Raw genomic sequence first — 15899 nt, 5'->3', positions numbered from 1 at the left:
CAATGGCGCACAGCTGCAGTGCTGTGTGCTACCTTGGTGAAGACAGGATGTCTTCTGCCGCCGATTTTCCAGACCTCTTCTTGCTTCTGGCTCTGTAAGGGGGCCGGCGGCGCGGCTCTGGGACCGGACTCCATGGCTGGGCCTGTGTTCGATCCCTGTGGAGCTAATGGTGTCCAGTAGCCTAAGAAGCCCAATCCACTCTGCACGCAGGTGAGTTCGCTTCTTCTCCCCTTAGTCTCTCGATGCAGTGAGCCTGTTGCCAGCAGGTCTCACTGAAAATAAAAAACCTAAAACTAAACTTTTCACTAAGCAGCTCAGGAGAGCCACCTAGTGTGCACCCTTCTCGTTCGGGCACAAAAATCTAACTGAGGCTTGGAGGAGGGTCATGGGGGGAGGAGCCAGTGCACACCAGGTAGTCCTAAAGCTTTACTTTTGTGCCCAGTCTCCTGCGGAGCCGCTATTCCCCATGGTCCTTACGGAGTTCCCAGCATCCACTAGGACGTCAGAGAAATAGAGGTACATTAATGAAAAGCGTGAGTAACAGTCATCAGTCTGCTTGTGAAGGTCTCTAGATTGGAGGCCTCTTGGACTGTGCAAGGCAGTGAGTTCCATGGTCAGGGCTGCAAAGCTAAACGTTCAACCCTTGAATGAATGAGAGAGGATTCTTGGTACTGCTGGTAACAGTCCTTCATCTTTAGAAGTAAGCAAGCGGGGCAGTAAGGAGGCAGAAGCTGCTTCTAGTACCTTGGACCATGTAATGCTGGGCTGGCATCATCCACCCCTGGCGCTCAGCTAGACAACCATTTAGGATTGGTATTAGGTTCTCAGTACATGGAGCAAAAAGCAGGTCATCTGCCTAGCAGTGGTAGACCAGGCCATGATGTCTGATTATATAACCCATGGTAGCATGTATATTTTATAAAGCATAGGAGATAGGATTGACCCTTGAGGAACATGCACGACAGTGATAATTATACTCCAGAAGATTTAAATGGTTCCGTGCTTGGGTAATGTCTAATATGTTCAACAAGAGCAGATTTATTTATCTCTCAGCATGAAAATGGATTCTCACTTGTGAAATCGCTGATGTTTAACAAGAACTGATTTCCATGCAAAACATTTCCCACACTCAGAACAGGAGTACGGCTTCTCACCTGTGTGACTTCTCTGATGTGTAACAAGATATGATTTCCATGCAAAACATTTCCCACACTCAGAACAGGAATATGGCTTCTCACCTGTGTGACTTTTCTGATGTGTAACAAGATATGATTTCGATGCAAAACATTTCCCACACTCAGAACAGGAATATGGCTTCTCACCTGTGTGACTTTTCTGATGTGTAACAAGATATGATTTCGATGCAAAACATTTCCCACACTCAGAACAGGAATATGGCTTCTCACCTGTGTGATTCCTCTGATGTGTAACAAGATTTGATTTCGATGCAAAACATTTCCCACACTCAGAACAGAAGTACGGCTTCTCATCTGTGTGACTTCTCTGATGTGTAACAAGATTTGATTTCCATGCAAAACATTTCCCACACTCAGAACAGGAATATGGCTTCTCACCTGTGTGACTTCTCTGATGTGTAACAAGATCTGATTTCAATGCAAAACATTTCCCACACTCAGTACAGGAATATGGCTTCTCACCTGTGTGACTTTTCTGATGTGTAACAAGATATGATTTATATGTAAAGCATTTCCCACACTCAGAACAGGAAAATAGCTTCTCACCTGTGTGACTCCTCTGATGTGTAACAAGATTTGATTTCCATGCAAAACATTTCCCACACTCAAAACAGGAATATGGCTTCTCACCTGTGTGACTCCTCTGATGTGTAACAAGATATGATTTCGATGCAAAACATTTCCCACACTCAGAACAGGAATATGGCTTCTCACCTCTGTGACTTTTCTGATGTGTAACAAGATATGATTTCGATGCAAAACATTTCCCACACTGAGAACAGGAATATGGCTTCTCACCTATGTGATTCCTCTGATGTGTAACAAGATTTGATTTCGATGCAAAACATTTCCCACACTCAGAACAGAAGTACGGCTTCTCATCTGTGTGACTTCTCTGATGTGTAACAAGATTTGATTTCCATGCAAAACATTTCCCACACTCAGAACAGGAATATGGCTTCTCACCTGTGTGACTTCTCTGATGTGTAACAAGTTCTGATTTCCGTGGAAAACATTTCCTACACTCAGAACAGGAATATGACTTTTCACCTGTGTGACTTCTCTGATGTGTAACAAGAGATGATTTGTGTGTAAAACATTTCCCACACTCAGAACATATCAGTGGCCTCTCACCTGCCTTAGCTGGCTGATGGGTAATACGCTTTGTGTTCTGTGTAAAACATTTAGCATCTATAGAACATGGAAACACTGTATCTACTCTCAGAGCTGTAACAGATGCACCAATATCAGAGTGATCAGGAGAACATTTCCCAGGATCAGGGGGATCAGCTGATAGAGCTGGATGTATAATTGGGGTAATGGGGTTATCTCCTGGAGAATCCTGTCTACTGTCATCTTTTATGTCACAATCCGGGGATAACATTAGATGTCCTTCTGTGATATTCCTGCTTGTGTGTCCACCTGCTGGAAATAAAATACATTAAAATATAAGTAAAATATAGTTTGCACCGAGCGCTGAAAAGATTAAATGTATATATAGGGATTTCTAAAAAGCTTATGAAAAAACTTTATAAAAACTTATAAGAAACATGTAAAAAATGTAAAAAACAGTGGCACCTGTGAAGAAAAGAAAGATTAATATAACGATGTTTACAGCTCCTTTTGGAGAATTTTTGAGCTAAGTTCGTCCCGGTTCACAAAATGTGAAAGATCTACCTCTCCCTAACTACTGACCGGTGTTCGTACAGGGCACCAAGATGTACTGTGGTGTGTCCTCTTCTCCCGTGCTGCTTTTTAGAAATCCCTATATATACATTTAATCTTTTCAGCGCTCGGTGCAAACTATATTTTACTAGTATTCAATTAAACAAGAGCTGCTTAGACACACACAGCGCAGTTTTTTCTGTAAAAATTACATTAAAATATAAAATGAGTAGACAAGACCCAGGGTGTTACAGATTACAATATATAATTCTATAACTGACATTTTTTTACCTGTAATCATTAAAAAACAAAAAAGCTAGGATGCTTAGACTGGAGCTTGATCATGTGGGATTACTAGAGGTGACACAGACGCTTGTGTGGGATAACTAGAGGTGACACGGACGCTTGTGTGGGATAACTAGAGGTGACATGGACGCTCACGTGGGATTACTAGAGGTGACATGGACGCTCACGCGGGATTACTAGAGGTGACACCGACGCTCATGTGGGATTACTAGAGGTGACGCTTCTCTGAATCTACCTCCTCTTCGCTACCTCTTTCAGTTGGAGTACCGCAAGGTTCAGTCTTGGGTCCTCTGCTTTTCTCTATCTATACCTCATCTCTTGGTAAACTAATCAGCTCTTTTGGTTTTCAGTATCATCTGTACGCAGATGATACTCAAATCTACCTATCCTCCCCTGACTTGTCCCTATCTGTACTGGACCGTGTCACTGAATGCCTTTCTGCCATCTCATCCTGGATGACATCTCGCCACCTCAAATTTAATATTTCAAAGACAGAGTTAATTATATTTCCACCGGCCAATAGTAGGTACCAACCTGATATCTCTATCACTGTTGAAAACTTGACTATCTACCCTACCCCACAAGCTCGCTGCCTAGGTGTCATCCTTGACTCTGATCTGTCCTTTGTTCCCCACAATCAATCTGTCTCAAGATCATGTTACATGCATCTAAAAAACATATCCAAAATACGACCATACCTTACACAAGTCACTGCTAAAACTCTAATCCACGCTCTCATTATCTCCCGCATTGATTATTGCAATAGTCTCCTAACTGGTCTTCCCAAAACAAGACTCTCACCACTACAATCCATTCTGAATGCAGCGGCAAGGCTTTTCTTCCTCGCTAGACGTTCATCGTCTGCAGATCCACTCTGTCAGTCCCTCCATTGGTTACCTGTACTCTACCATATTCAATATAAAATACTTTTACTCACACACAAGGCCATTAACCAAACGACACCAACGTACATCACTTCGCTTATCACAAAATATCTCCCAACCCGACCTCTGCGCTCTTCACAAGACCTGCGTCTCTCATCCACACTCATTACTCGCTCCCACTCACGACTGCAAGACTTTCATCGGGCTGCACCCACTCTGTGGAATGCCCTACCATGCACAATAAGACTCTCCTCTAGTCTCCAAACCTTCAAGCGTTCCCTCAAAACTCACCTCTTTAGGCAAGCGTATCAAATTCCTGAACCGCCCACATAACTTTCATAAACCTTCCTATCAAATTACATCCACTCTGTACAGTCCACACATATCCTCACATGTCTTCTCATTCTATGCAATAGATAGCACCTTTCCTTGTGTACATATGCCTATTTCCCTATAGATTGTAAGCTTGCGAGCAGGGCCTTCCTACCTCTATGACTGTTATCACCCAGTTTGTTATTGTTATTTCAAATTGTAAAGCGCAACGGAATTTGCTGCGCTATATAAGAAACTGTTAATAAATAAATAAATAGGTGACACGGACGCTCATGTGGGATTACTAGAGGTGACATGGACGCTCATGTCTGATTACTAGATGTGACATGGACGCTCGTGTGGGATTACTAGAGGTGACATGGACGCTCATGTCTGATTACTAGATGTGACATGGATGCTCATGTGGGATTACTAGAGGTGACATGGACGCTCATGTCTGATTACTAGATGTGACATGGATGCTCATGTGGGATTACTAGAGGTGAGATGGACGCTCATGTGGGATTACTAGAGGTGACATGGATGCTCATGTGGGATTACTAGAGAGGACATGGACTGTCATGTGGGATTACTAGAGGTGACACGGACGCTTGTGTGGGATTACTAGAGGTGACATGGACGCTCATGTGGGATTACTAGAAGTGACATGGACGCTCATGTGGGATTAGTAGAGGTGACATGGACGCTCATGTGGGATTACTAGAGGTGAGATGGACGCTCATGTGGGATTACTAGAGGTGACATGCATGCTCATGTGGGATTACTAGAGAGGACATGGACTGTCATGTGGGATTACTAGAGGTGACACGGACGCTTGTGTGGGATTACTAGAGGTGACATGGACGCTCATGTGGGATTACTAGAGGTGACATGAATGCTCATGTGGGATTACTAGAGGTGACATGGACGCTCATGTGGGATTACTAGAGGTGACATAGACGCTCATGTGGGATTACTACAGGTGACACGGACGCTCATGTGGGATTACTAGAGGTGACACGGACGCTCATGTGGGATTACTAGAGGTGACATGAATGCTCATGTGGGATTACTAGAGGTGACATGGACGCTCATGTGGGATTACTAGAGGTGACATGGGTTTTGCAATAATAAAACAGCAAAGAAGAGAAAGTGCTATCCTGTTTGCGCACTAAAATAATATATAACCTTTATTAAGTACAGTAAAGTAGGTAAGATAAATCAGTGATATATTAAACATAAAGGTAAATGTATAAAGGTGAATAAAGTAATAAAAAAAACAAGTGTATTTGTTATTAAACAGCGGCATGTATATTATATTGGGTGTTAATTGATTCAGTGCTGGTAATCCTGGTCAGTAAGAATACAGTATATTAATATATTACACCCATACGAGGACGGGCTAAATTACATTCAATTATATTGTGGCAGCGTTTGCTCCAGCGGTAATCTCAATGTAACATCATACTGTATGTATAAACACTTTATGGGGGGGGGGAATCAGTTAATCGCAAAAAATTCCCTATCCATTTAGCCGCAAATAGTGGTGAAAAGTCTCCATAGGTTTTACTGCAAGTTTTTTTATTTTGCGCACAAATGTCTGCGCACTGAGCAGTTGTGCGGTGTTAGGAGGAACTCGTATAAAAAGGCTTTTTAAATGTTTCCTACTGTATTGTCTTACTGACCTATAGTTTCTTACTGTATTGTCTTATTGACCTATAGTTTCTTACTATATTGTGTTTCTGACCCATAGTTTCTTACTGTATTGTCGTATTGACCTAGTTTCCTAATGTATTATCTTACTGACCTATAGTTTCCTTCCATATTGTCTTACTGACCTATAGCCTCTTACTGAATTGTCTTACTGACCTATAGTTTCCTAATGTATTATCTTACTGACCTATAGTTTCTTCTCTATTGTCTTACTGACCTATAGTTTCCTTCCATATTGTCTTACTGACCTATAGTTCTTACTGTTTTGTCTTACTGACCTATAGCTTCTTACTGAATTTTCTTACTGACCTATAGTTTCCTACTGTATTGTCTTACTGACCTAGTTTCTGACTGTATTGACTTATTGACCTACAGCTTCCTACTATATTGTCTTACTGACCTATAGTTTCCTACTATATTGTCTTACTGACCTATAGTTTCCTACTGTATTGTTTTACTGACCTTCAGTTTCCTACTGTATTGTCTTACTGACCTATAGTTTCCTACTATATTGTCTTACTGACCTATAGTTTCCTACTGTATTGTTTTACTGACCTTCAGTTTCCTACTGTATTGTCTTACTGACCTATAGTTTCTTACTGTATTGTTTTACTGACCTTCAGTTTCCTACTGTATTGTCTTACTTACCTAGAGTTTCCTTCTGTATTCTTTTACTGACCTAGTTTCCTTCTTTATTGACCTAGTTTCCTTCTTTACTGACCTATAGTTTCTTAATGTATTGTCATACTGACCTATAGTTTCTTAATGTATTGTCTTACTGACCTATAGTTTCCAGGAGAAAAAAAGAAGAATTTGAAATGCCCTATAGTGGTGCACACAATCTTATATTAAAATATAACTTTTATTGAAATATATATTAAGCCAAGCGAATATTAAAAGGAAAGTTGAATAGTGTAAATAGAGAAGAAATCGTGTTTTAAAATGAAAATGCTGCGCACTAGAGGTCACCAGATTCTCTCATATATTGCTAACAAAATCTACAGATGGTCAAGAGTAGAGTTCTCAAACTCGGTCCTCAGGACCCCACACAGTGCATGTTTTGCAGGTAACCCAGCAGGTGCACAGGTGTATTAATTACTCACTGACACATTTTTAAAGGTCCACAGGTGGAGGTAATATTTCACTTGTGATGCTGTGAGGAGACCTGCAAAACATGCACTGTGTGGGCCCCCGAGGACCGAGTTTGAGAACCTCTGGTCAAGAGTGTATCAGAAATATTTCATATGTGTTATATTTCATATATTAGACAACTAAGAAGGCTCCAAGAATAGGTGTCCCACACTTATATATATTCCTTCCCAGGATTCCAAATATAGGAGCGTTGAAGCCAGATTCCAGATGTCACCATATAGAACGCTAATGGTTTGCTAAATGTCATGCTGAAATATCTCTCAATAAACTAATCAAAATACTAAATGTGTACTGTGTCTCTCTATATCTCACAGTTAATATACAAGCTCTGTTATAAGGTCTCAATAACACCTGTGTGTTCCAGTGGCGTGCAGTGATGTCAGTGGCTGGTGAGGCATGCCCACTAAAGCCACCGCTATGGCCGCTGCCAGAGGCGAGTTTAGACCTCATGGAGCCCTAAGCAACACACGGATTTGGGGCTCCCTTCCTCGTACAATCCATAGCACTATATCATGTCATCACCACCCCTGCCTGTGCCTGCTGTGCTTGTGTCTCCTTCCTGCACTACAGCAGTAGGGGGCAGATTCTGGAGCCTCCTCTCGGACAGCATGGGGACAGACTCTGCTCACCTCCATTCTCCGCCAGCAGCAGCAGGTCTCCCAACAGCTGCGCTGCTGCTTGAGGTGGAGGCTGGAGACAAGTAGAGTCATCCCTGGCCAGCAGTACCAGTCTAGGAATGGGCTCTACCTGGCGCAGTTTAAGAACAGGCTGCAGGCAGGGAGGGTTGGGGGGGTTGTTGGGATCCTGCACATCGGGATGACGCTGTCGGTATTTTGACCATCGTTATCTCAAGTGCCAGGATTCTGATACAATCCCTCACAGTGGTCGAAGTGGAATTTTGAAGTTAGGATATGGAAAAGTGAAGGTTGCAATTATGTGCGCGCCGAAGGCGCATGCGCTCCGGATAATGGGGCGTGGCCACTCACATGTGGGCGTGTCCTTCCATGTAGTTTACCACACCATATACCCCACAATAGTAGAACCCCTTATACTGTCTAGTACTGGTGCCCATTTCACATTATACCACACAGTATATGCGGAAATTTACATTGTAGCACACAGAATGAGCCAAATTTCTTATTGTAGCACACTGACTGAGCCGAAATTCACCTTGTACAACACAGAATGATCCGACATTCACACTGTACAACACAGAATGAGCCAACATTCACACTGTAGCACACTGAATGAGCCGAAATTCACCTTGTAACACACTGACTGATCCGAAATTCACATTGTAGCACACTGAATGAGCCGAAATTCACATTGTAGCACACTGAATGAGCCGAAATTCACATTATAGCACACTGAATGAGCCGAAATTCACATTGTAGCACACTGAATGAGCCGAAATTCACATTATAGCAAACTGAATGATCCAATATTCACATTGTAGCACACTGAATGAGCCAAAATTCACATTGTAGCACACTGAATGATCCGATATTCACATTGTAGCACACTGAATGAGCCGAAATTCACCTTGTAACACACTGAATGATCCGATATTCACATAGTAGCACACTGAATGAGCCGAAATTCACCTTGTAACACACTGAATGAGCTGAAATTCACATTGTAGCACACTAAATGAGCCGAAATTCACCTTGTAACACGCTGAATAAGCTGAAATTCACATTATAGCACACTGAATGAGCCGAAATTCACATTGTAGCACACTGAATGATCCGAAATTCACATTGTAGCACACTGAATGAGCCGAAATTCACATTGTAGCACACTGACTGATCCGAAATTCACATTGTAGCACACTGAATGAGCCGAAATTCACATTGTAGCACACTGAATGAGCCGAAATTCACATTATAGCACACTGAATGAGCCGAAATTCACATTGTAGCACACTGAATGAGCCGAAATTCACATTATAGCAAACTGAATGATCCAATATTCACATTGTAGCACACTGAATGAGCCAAAATTCACATTGTCGCACACTGAATGAGCCGAAATTCACCTTGTAACACACTGAATGATCCGATATTCACATTGTAGCACACTGAATGAGCCGAAATTCACCTTGTAACACACTGAATGATCCGATATTCACATAGTAGCACACTGAATGAGCCGAAATTCACCTTGTAACACACTGAATGAGCTGAAATTCACATTGTAGCACACTAAATGAGCCGAAATTCACCTTGTAACACGCTGAATAAGCTGAAATTCACATTATAGCACACTGAATGAGCCGAAATTCACATTGTAGCACACTGAATGATCCGAAATTCACATTGTAGCACACTGAATGAGCCGAAATTCACATTGTAGCACACTGAATGAGCCGAAATTCACATTGTAGCACACTGAATGAGCCGAAATTCACATTGTAGCACACTGAATGAGCCGAAATTCACCTTGTACAACACAGAATGATCCGACATTCACACTGTACAACACAGAATGAGCCAACATTCACACTGTAGCTCACTGAATGATCCGACATTCACACTGTAGCACACAGAATGATCCAATATTCACATTGTAGCACACTGAATGAGCCGAAATTCACCTTGTAACACACTGACTGAGCCGAAATTGACATTGTAGCACACTGAATGAGCCGAAATTCACATTGTAGCACTCTGAATGATCCGAAATTCACATTGTACAACACAGAATGATCCGACATTCACACTGTAGCACACTGAATGAGCTGAAATTCACATTGTAGCACACTGAATGATCCGATATTCACATTGTAGCACACTGAATGATCCAATATTCACATTGTAGCACACTGAATGATCCAATATTCACATTGTAGCACACTGAATGATCCAATATTCACATTATAGCACACTGAATGAGCTGAAATTCACATTGTAGCACAGAGAATGAGCTGAAATTCACATTATAGCACACTGAATGATCCGATATTCACATTGTAGCACACTGACTGATCAGACAGTCACATTGTAGCACACTGAATGAGCTGAAATTCACATTGTAGCACACTGAATGATCCGATATTCACATTGTAGCACACTGACTGAGCCGACATTCACATTGTAGCACACTGAATGAGCCGCAATTCACATTGTAGCACACTGAATGATCCAATATTCACATTGTAGCACACTGAATGATCCAATATTCACATTGTAGCACAATGAATGATCCAATATTCACATTATAGCACACTGAATGAGCTGAAATTCACATTGTAGCACACTGAATGAGCTGAAATTCACATTGTAGCACACTGAATGAGCTGAAATTCCCATTGTAGCACACTGAATGAGCTGAAATTCACATTATAGCACACTGAATGATCCGATATTCACATTGTAGCACACTGAATGAGCTGAAATTCACATTGTAGCACACTGACTGAGCTGAAATTCACATTATAGCACACTGAATGATCCGATATTCACATTGTAGCACACTGAATGAGCCGAAATTCACCTTGTAACACACTGAATGAGCTGAAATTCACATTATAGCACACTGAATGATCCGATATTCACATTGTAGCACACTGAATGATCCAATATTCACATTGTAGCACACTGAATGAGCTGAAATTCACACTGTAGCACACTGAATGAGCTGAAATTCACACTGTAGCACACTGAATGAGCTGAAATTCACATTGTAGCACACTGAATGAGCTGAAATTCACATTGTAGCACACTGAATGATCCAATATTCACATTGTAGCACACTGAATGAGATGAAATTCACATTGTAGCACACTGAATGAGCCGATATTCACATTGTACCACACTGAATGATCAGATATTCACATTGTAGCACACTGAATGATCCAATATTCACATTGTAGCACACTGAATGATCCAATATTCACATTGTAGCACACTGAATGAGCTGAAATTCACATTGTAGCACACTGAATGAGCTGAAATTCACATTGTAGCACACTGAATGAGCTGAAATTCACATTGTAGCACACTGAATGATCCGATATTCACATTGTAGCACACTGAATGAGCTGAAATTCACATTGTAGCACACTGAATGATCCGATATTCACATTGTAGCACACTGAATGAGCTGAAATTCACATTGTAGCACACTGAATGAGCTGAAATTCACATTGTAGCACACTGAATGAGCTGAAATTCCCATTGTAGCACATTGAATGAGCTGAAATTCACATTATAGCACACTGAATGATCCGATATTCACATTGTAGCACACTGAATGAGCCGAAATTCACCTTGTAACACACTGAATGAGCTGAAATTCACATTATAGCACACTGAATGATCCGACATTCACACTGTAGCACACAGAATGATCCAATATTCACATTGTAGCACACTGAATGAGCCGAAATTCACCTTGTAACACACTGACTGAGCCGAAATTGACATTGTAGCACACTGAATGAGCCGAAATTCACATTGTAGCACTCTGAATGATCCGAAATTCACATTGTACAACACAGAATGATCCGACATTCACACTGTAGCACACTGAATGAGCTGAAATTCACATTGTAGCACACTGAATGATCCGATATTCACATTGTAGCACACTGAATGATCCAATATTCACATTGTAGCACACTGAATGATCCAATATTCACATTGTAGCACACTGAATGATCCAATATTCACATTATAGCACACTGAATGAGCTGAAATTCACATTGTAGCACAGAGAATGAGCTGAAATTCACATTATAGCACACTGAATGATCCGATATTCACATTGTAGCACACTGACTGATCAGACAGTCACATTGTAGCACACTGAATGAGCTGAAATTCACATTGTAGCACACTGAATGATCCGATATTCACATTGTAGCACACTGAATGATCCAATATTCACATTGTAGCACACTGAATGATCCAATATTCACATTGTAGCACACTGAATGATCCAATATTCACATTATAGCACACTGAATGAGCTGAAATTCACATTGTAGCACAGAGAATGAGCTGAAATTCACATTATAGCACACTGAATGATCCGATATTCACATTGTAGCACACTGACTGATCAGACAGTCACATTGTAGCACACTGAATGAGCTGAAATTCACATTGTAGCACACTGAATGATCCGATATTCACATTGTAGCACACTGACTGAGCCGACATTCACATTGTAGCACACTGAATGAGCCGCAATTCACATTGTAGCACACTGAATGATCCAATATTCACATTGTAGCACACTGAATGATCCAATATTCACATTGTAGCACAATGAATGATCCAATATTCACATTATAGCACACTGAATGAGCTGAAATTCACATTGTAGCACACTGAATGAGCTGAAATTCACATTGTAGCACACTGAATGAGCTGAAATTCCCATTGTAGCACACTGAATGAGCTGAAATTCACATTATAGCACACTGAATGATCCGATATTCACATTGTAGCACACTGAATGAGCTGAAATTCACATTGTAGCACACTGACTGAGCTGAAATTCACATTATAGCACACTGAATGATCCGATATTCACATTGTAGCACACTGAATGAGCCGAAATTCACCTTGTAACACACTGAATGAGCTGAAATTCACATTATAGCACACTGAATGATCCGATATTCACATTGTAGCACACTGAATGATCCAATATTCACATTGTAGCACACTGAATGAGCTGAAATTCACACTGTAGCACACTGAATGAGCTGAAATTCACACTGTAGCACACTGAATGAGCTGAAATTCACATTGTAGCACACTGAATGAGCTGAAATTCACATTGTAGCACACTGAATGATCCAATATTCACATTGTAGCACACTGAATGAGATGAAATTCACATTGTAGCACACTGAATGAGCCGATATTCACATTGTACCACACTGAATGATCAGATATTCACATTGTAGCACACTGAATGATCCAATATTCACATTGTAGCACACTGAATGATCCAATATTCACATTGTAGCACACTGAATGAGCTGAAATTCACATTGTAGCACACTGAATGAGCTGAAATTCACATTGTAGCACACTGAATGAGCTGAAATTCACATTGTAGCACACTGAATGATCCGATATTCACATTGTAGCACACTGAATGAGCTGAAATTCACATTGTAGCACACTGAATGATCCGATATTCACATTGTAGCACACTGAATGAGCTGAAATTCACATTGTAGCACACTGAATGAGCTGAAATTCACATTGTAGCACACTGAATGAGCTGAAATTCCCATTGTAGCACATTGAATGAGCTGAAATTCACATTATAGCACACTGAATGAGCCGATATTCACATTGTACCACACTGAATGATCAGATATTCACATTGTAGCACACTGAATGATCCAATATTCACATTGTAGCACACTGAATGATCCAATATTCACATTGTAGCACACTGAATGAGCTGAAATTCACATTGTAGCACACTGAATGAGCTCAAATTCACATTGTAGCACACTGAATGAGCCGATATTCACATTGTACCACACTGAATGATCAGATATTCACATTGTAGCACACTGAATGATCCAATATTCACATTGTAGCACACTGAATGATCCAATATTCACATTGTAGCACACTGAATGAGCTGAAATTCACATTGTAGCACACTGAATGAGCTGAAATTCACATTGTAGCACACTGAATGATCCGATATTCACATTGTAGCACACTGAATGATCCGATATTCACATTGTAGCACACTGAATGAGCTGAAATTCACATTGTAGCACACTGAATGATCCGATATTCACATTGTAGCACACTGAATGAGCTGAAATTCACATTGTAGCACACTGAATGATCCGATATTCACATTGTAGCACACTGAATGATCCAATATTCACATTGTAGCACACTGAATGAGCTGAAATTCACATTGTAGCACACTGAATGAGCTGAAATTCACATTGTAGCACACTGAATGAGCCGAAATTCACCTTGTAACACACTGAATGAGCTGAAATTCACATTGTAGCACACTGACTGAGCTGAAATTCACATTGTAGCACACTGAATGAGCTGAAATTCACATTGTAGCACACTGAATGAGCTGAAATTCACATTGTAGCACACTGAATGAGCTGAAATTCACATTGTAGCACACTGAATGATCCGAAATTCACATTGTAGCACACTGAATGAGCTGAAATTCACATTGTAGCACACTGAATGAGCCGAAATTCACATTATAGCCCACTGAATGAGCCGAAATTCACATTATAGCATAGAGAATGAGCCGAAATTCACATTGTAGCACACTGAATGAGCCGAAATAAACATTGTAGCACACTGAATGAGCAGACATTCACATTGTAGCACACTGACTGATCCGACAGTCACATTGTAGCACACTGAATGAGCCGAAACTCACATTGTAGCACACTGACTGAGGCAAAATTCACATCTGGTGTATGACTAGGCTGCGATCACCCCCGCTGGTGGCTCTTGTGGTGTATACATACATCACATGAGTCGTCAGCGGGGGTGAGCCCAGCAGTCTCAGCGGAGCCCTAGGCACAGCACTGCAGCTTCTCCCGGCCGACACTCAATGAGCCACCAGCGGGGGGTGAGCGCAGGATAGTGTCAGTGAAGCCCCGGGCATGGGCTGGCACTACAGCTTCCCCCAGCCGCCCAATACCCCAGAAACCAGGAGGCTGACTGTGAGCTGGGGGTGGAGCCATGGGCAGTAAATTCCTCAACCCGCGGCTCCACCCCCAGCTCACAGTCAGCCTCCTGGTCTGTTGCGTGTGCAGCCACGGCGACATAATTATGTCACGGCACCCACCAGCAAAAAGATAGATTGGCGCCACTCGGTGGGGGGAGTTTGGGAATTTACAAGCTACTCACCAGTCACTGGTGTCTGTCAATAGCGGCTGTGGTCTCTCACATATTCCCAGATGCTGCGGCCAAGCCTCTGCAACTTCTCCTGCGCTCCCTCCAGGTGATAGCCCAGCTCAAGCAAACGGCGGGCGGTAGTGAGGTGGAGGGGGGAGATGAGCAGCACTGGCAGTGAGCGGGGAGGGGCTGTGGGGAAGATGAACAGCACTGGCAGTGAGCGGGGTGGGAAGTGAGAAGCACTGGTGGTGAGCGGGGTGGGAAGTGTAAGCAGTGGTGGTGAGCGGAGGGAGAGGTGGGGGCTGTGGGGAATATGAGCAGCACTGGCGGTGAGCAGGGGGGGGTGATGAGCACTGGCGGTGAGTGGGGAGGGAGAGATGAGCAGCATTGGCACTGAGGGGGGGGGGATGTGCAGCACCAGCGTTTGTTTGGGGGCTGGGGGGGTTGGGAGATAAGCAGCACTGATGGTGAGTGGGGGGGGGATGAGCAGCACCAGATGAGTGGGGGGGGGGGGGAGATGATGAGCAGCACTGGCACTGAGCAGAGGGGGGGGGGGAGATGAGAGGAGAGATGAGCTGCACTGATGGTGAGCGGGGGGGGGGAGAAGATGATGATCAGCACCATGAGAGCGGGGGGGGGAGATGAGATGCACCAGGGGTGGTTGGGGGGGAGAAATGAGCTGCACTGATGGTGAGTGGGGGGGGGGATGAGCAGCACTGGCACTGAGCAGGGGGAGGGGGGGAGATGAGCGGAGAGATGAGCTGCATTGTTGGTGAGCGGGCGGTGAGGGGGAGATGAGCAGCACC

The 15899-nt window shown here is 42.6% G+C and overlaps 1 protein-coding gene across 1 annotated transcript; it reads right to left on the bottom strand.

The window, feature by feature from the left end:
• Positions 1-481: 481 nt before the first annotated feature.
• LOC134983391 (zinc finger protein OZF-like) lies at positions 482-2618 on the bottom strand. The gene has a single exon (XM_063949089.1). It carries the CDS (start codon positions 2578-2580, stop codon positions 1069-1071), a length of 1512 nt encoding a protein of 503 aa, XP_063805159.1. The 5' UTR covers positions 2581-2618; the 3' UTR covers positions 482-1068.
• Between the last annotated feature and the right edge of the window lie 13281 nt (positions 2619-15899).

Source organism: Pseudophryne corroboree (genome assembly GCF_028390025.1).
Source record: "Pseudophryne corroboree isolate aPseCor3 chromosome 3 unlocalized genomic scaffold, aPseCor3.hap2 SUPER_3_unloc_14, whole genome shotgun sequence".
In the NCBI taxonomy this organism is placed as follows: domain Eukaryota; kingdom Metazoa; phylum Chordata; class Amphibia; order Anura; family Myobatrachidae; genus Pseudophryne; species Pseudophryne corroboree.
The sequence above is the reverse complement of the archived record's forward strand: the minus strand, read 5'-3'. Positions and strand labels throughout refer to the sequence as shown.

Excerpts from the sequence above, each read along its gene's own strand:
- LOC134983391 (XM_063949089.1), bottom strand. The coding sequence starts at position 2,580 with ATGTTATCCCCGGATTGTGACATAAAAGATGACAGTAGACAGGATTCT.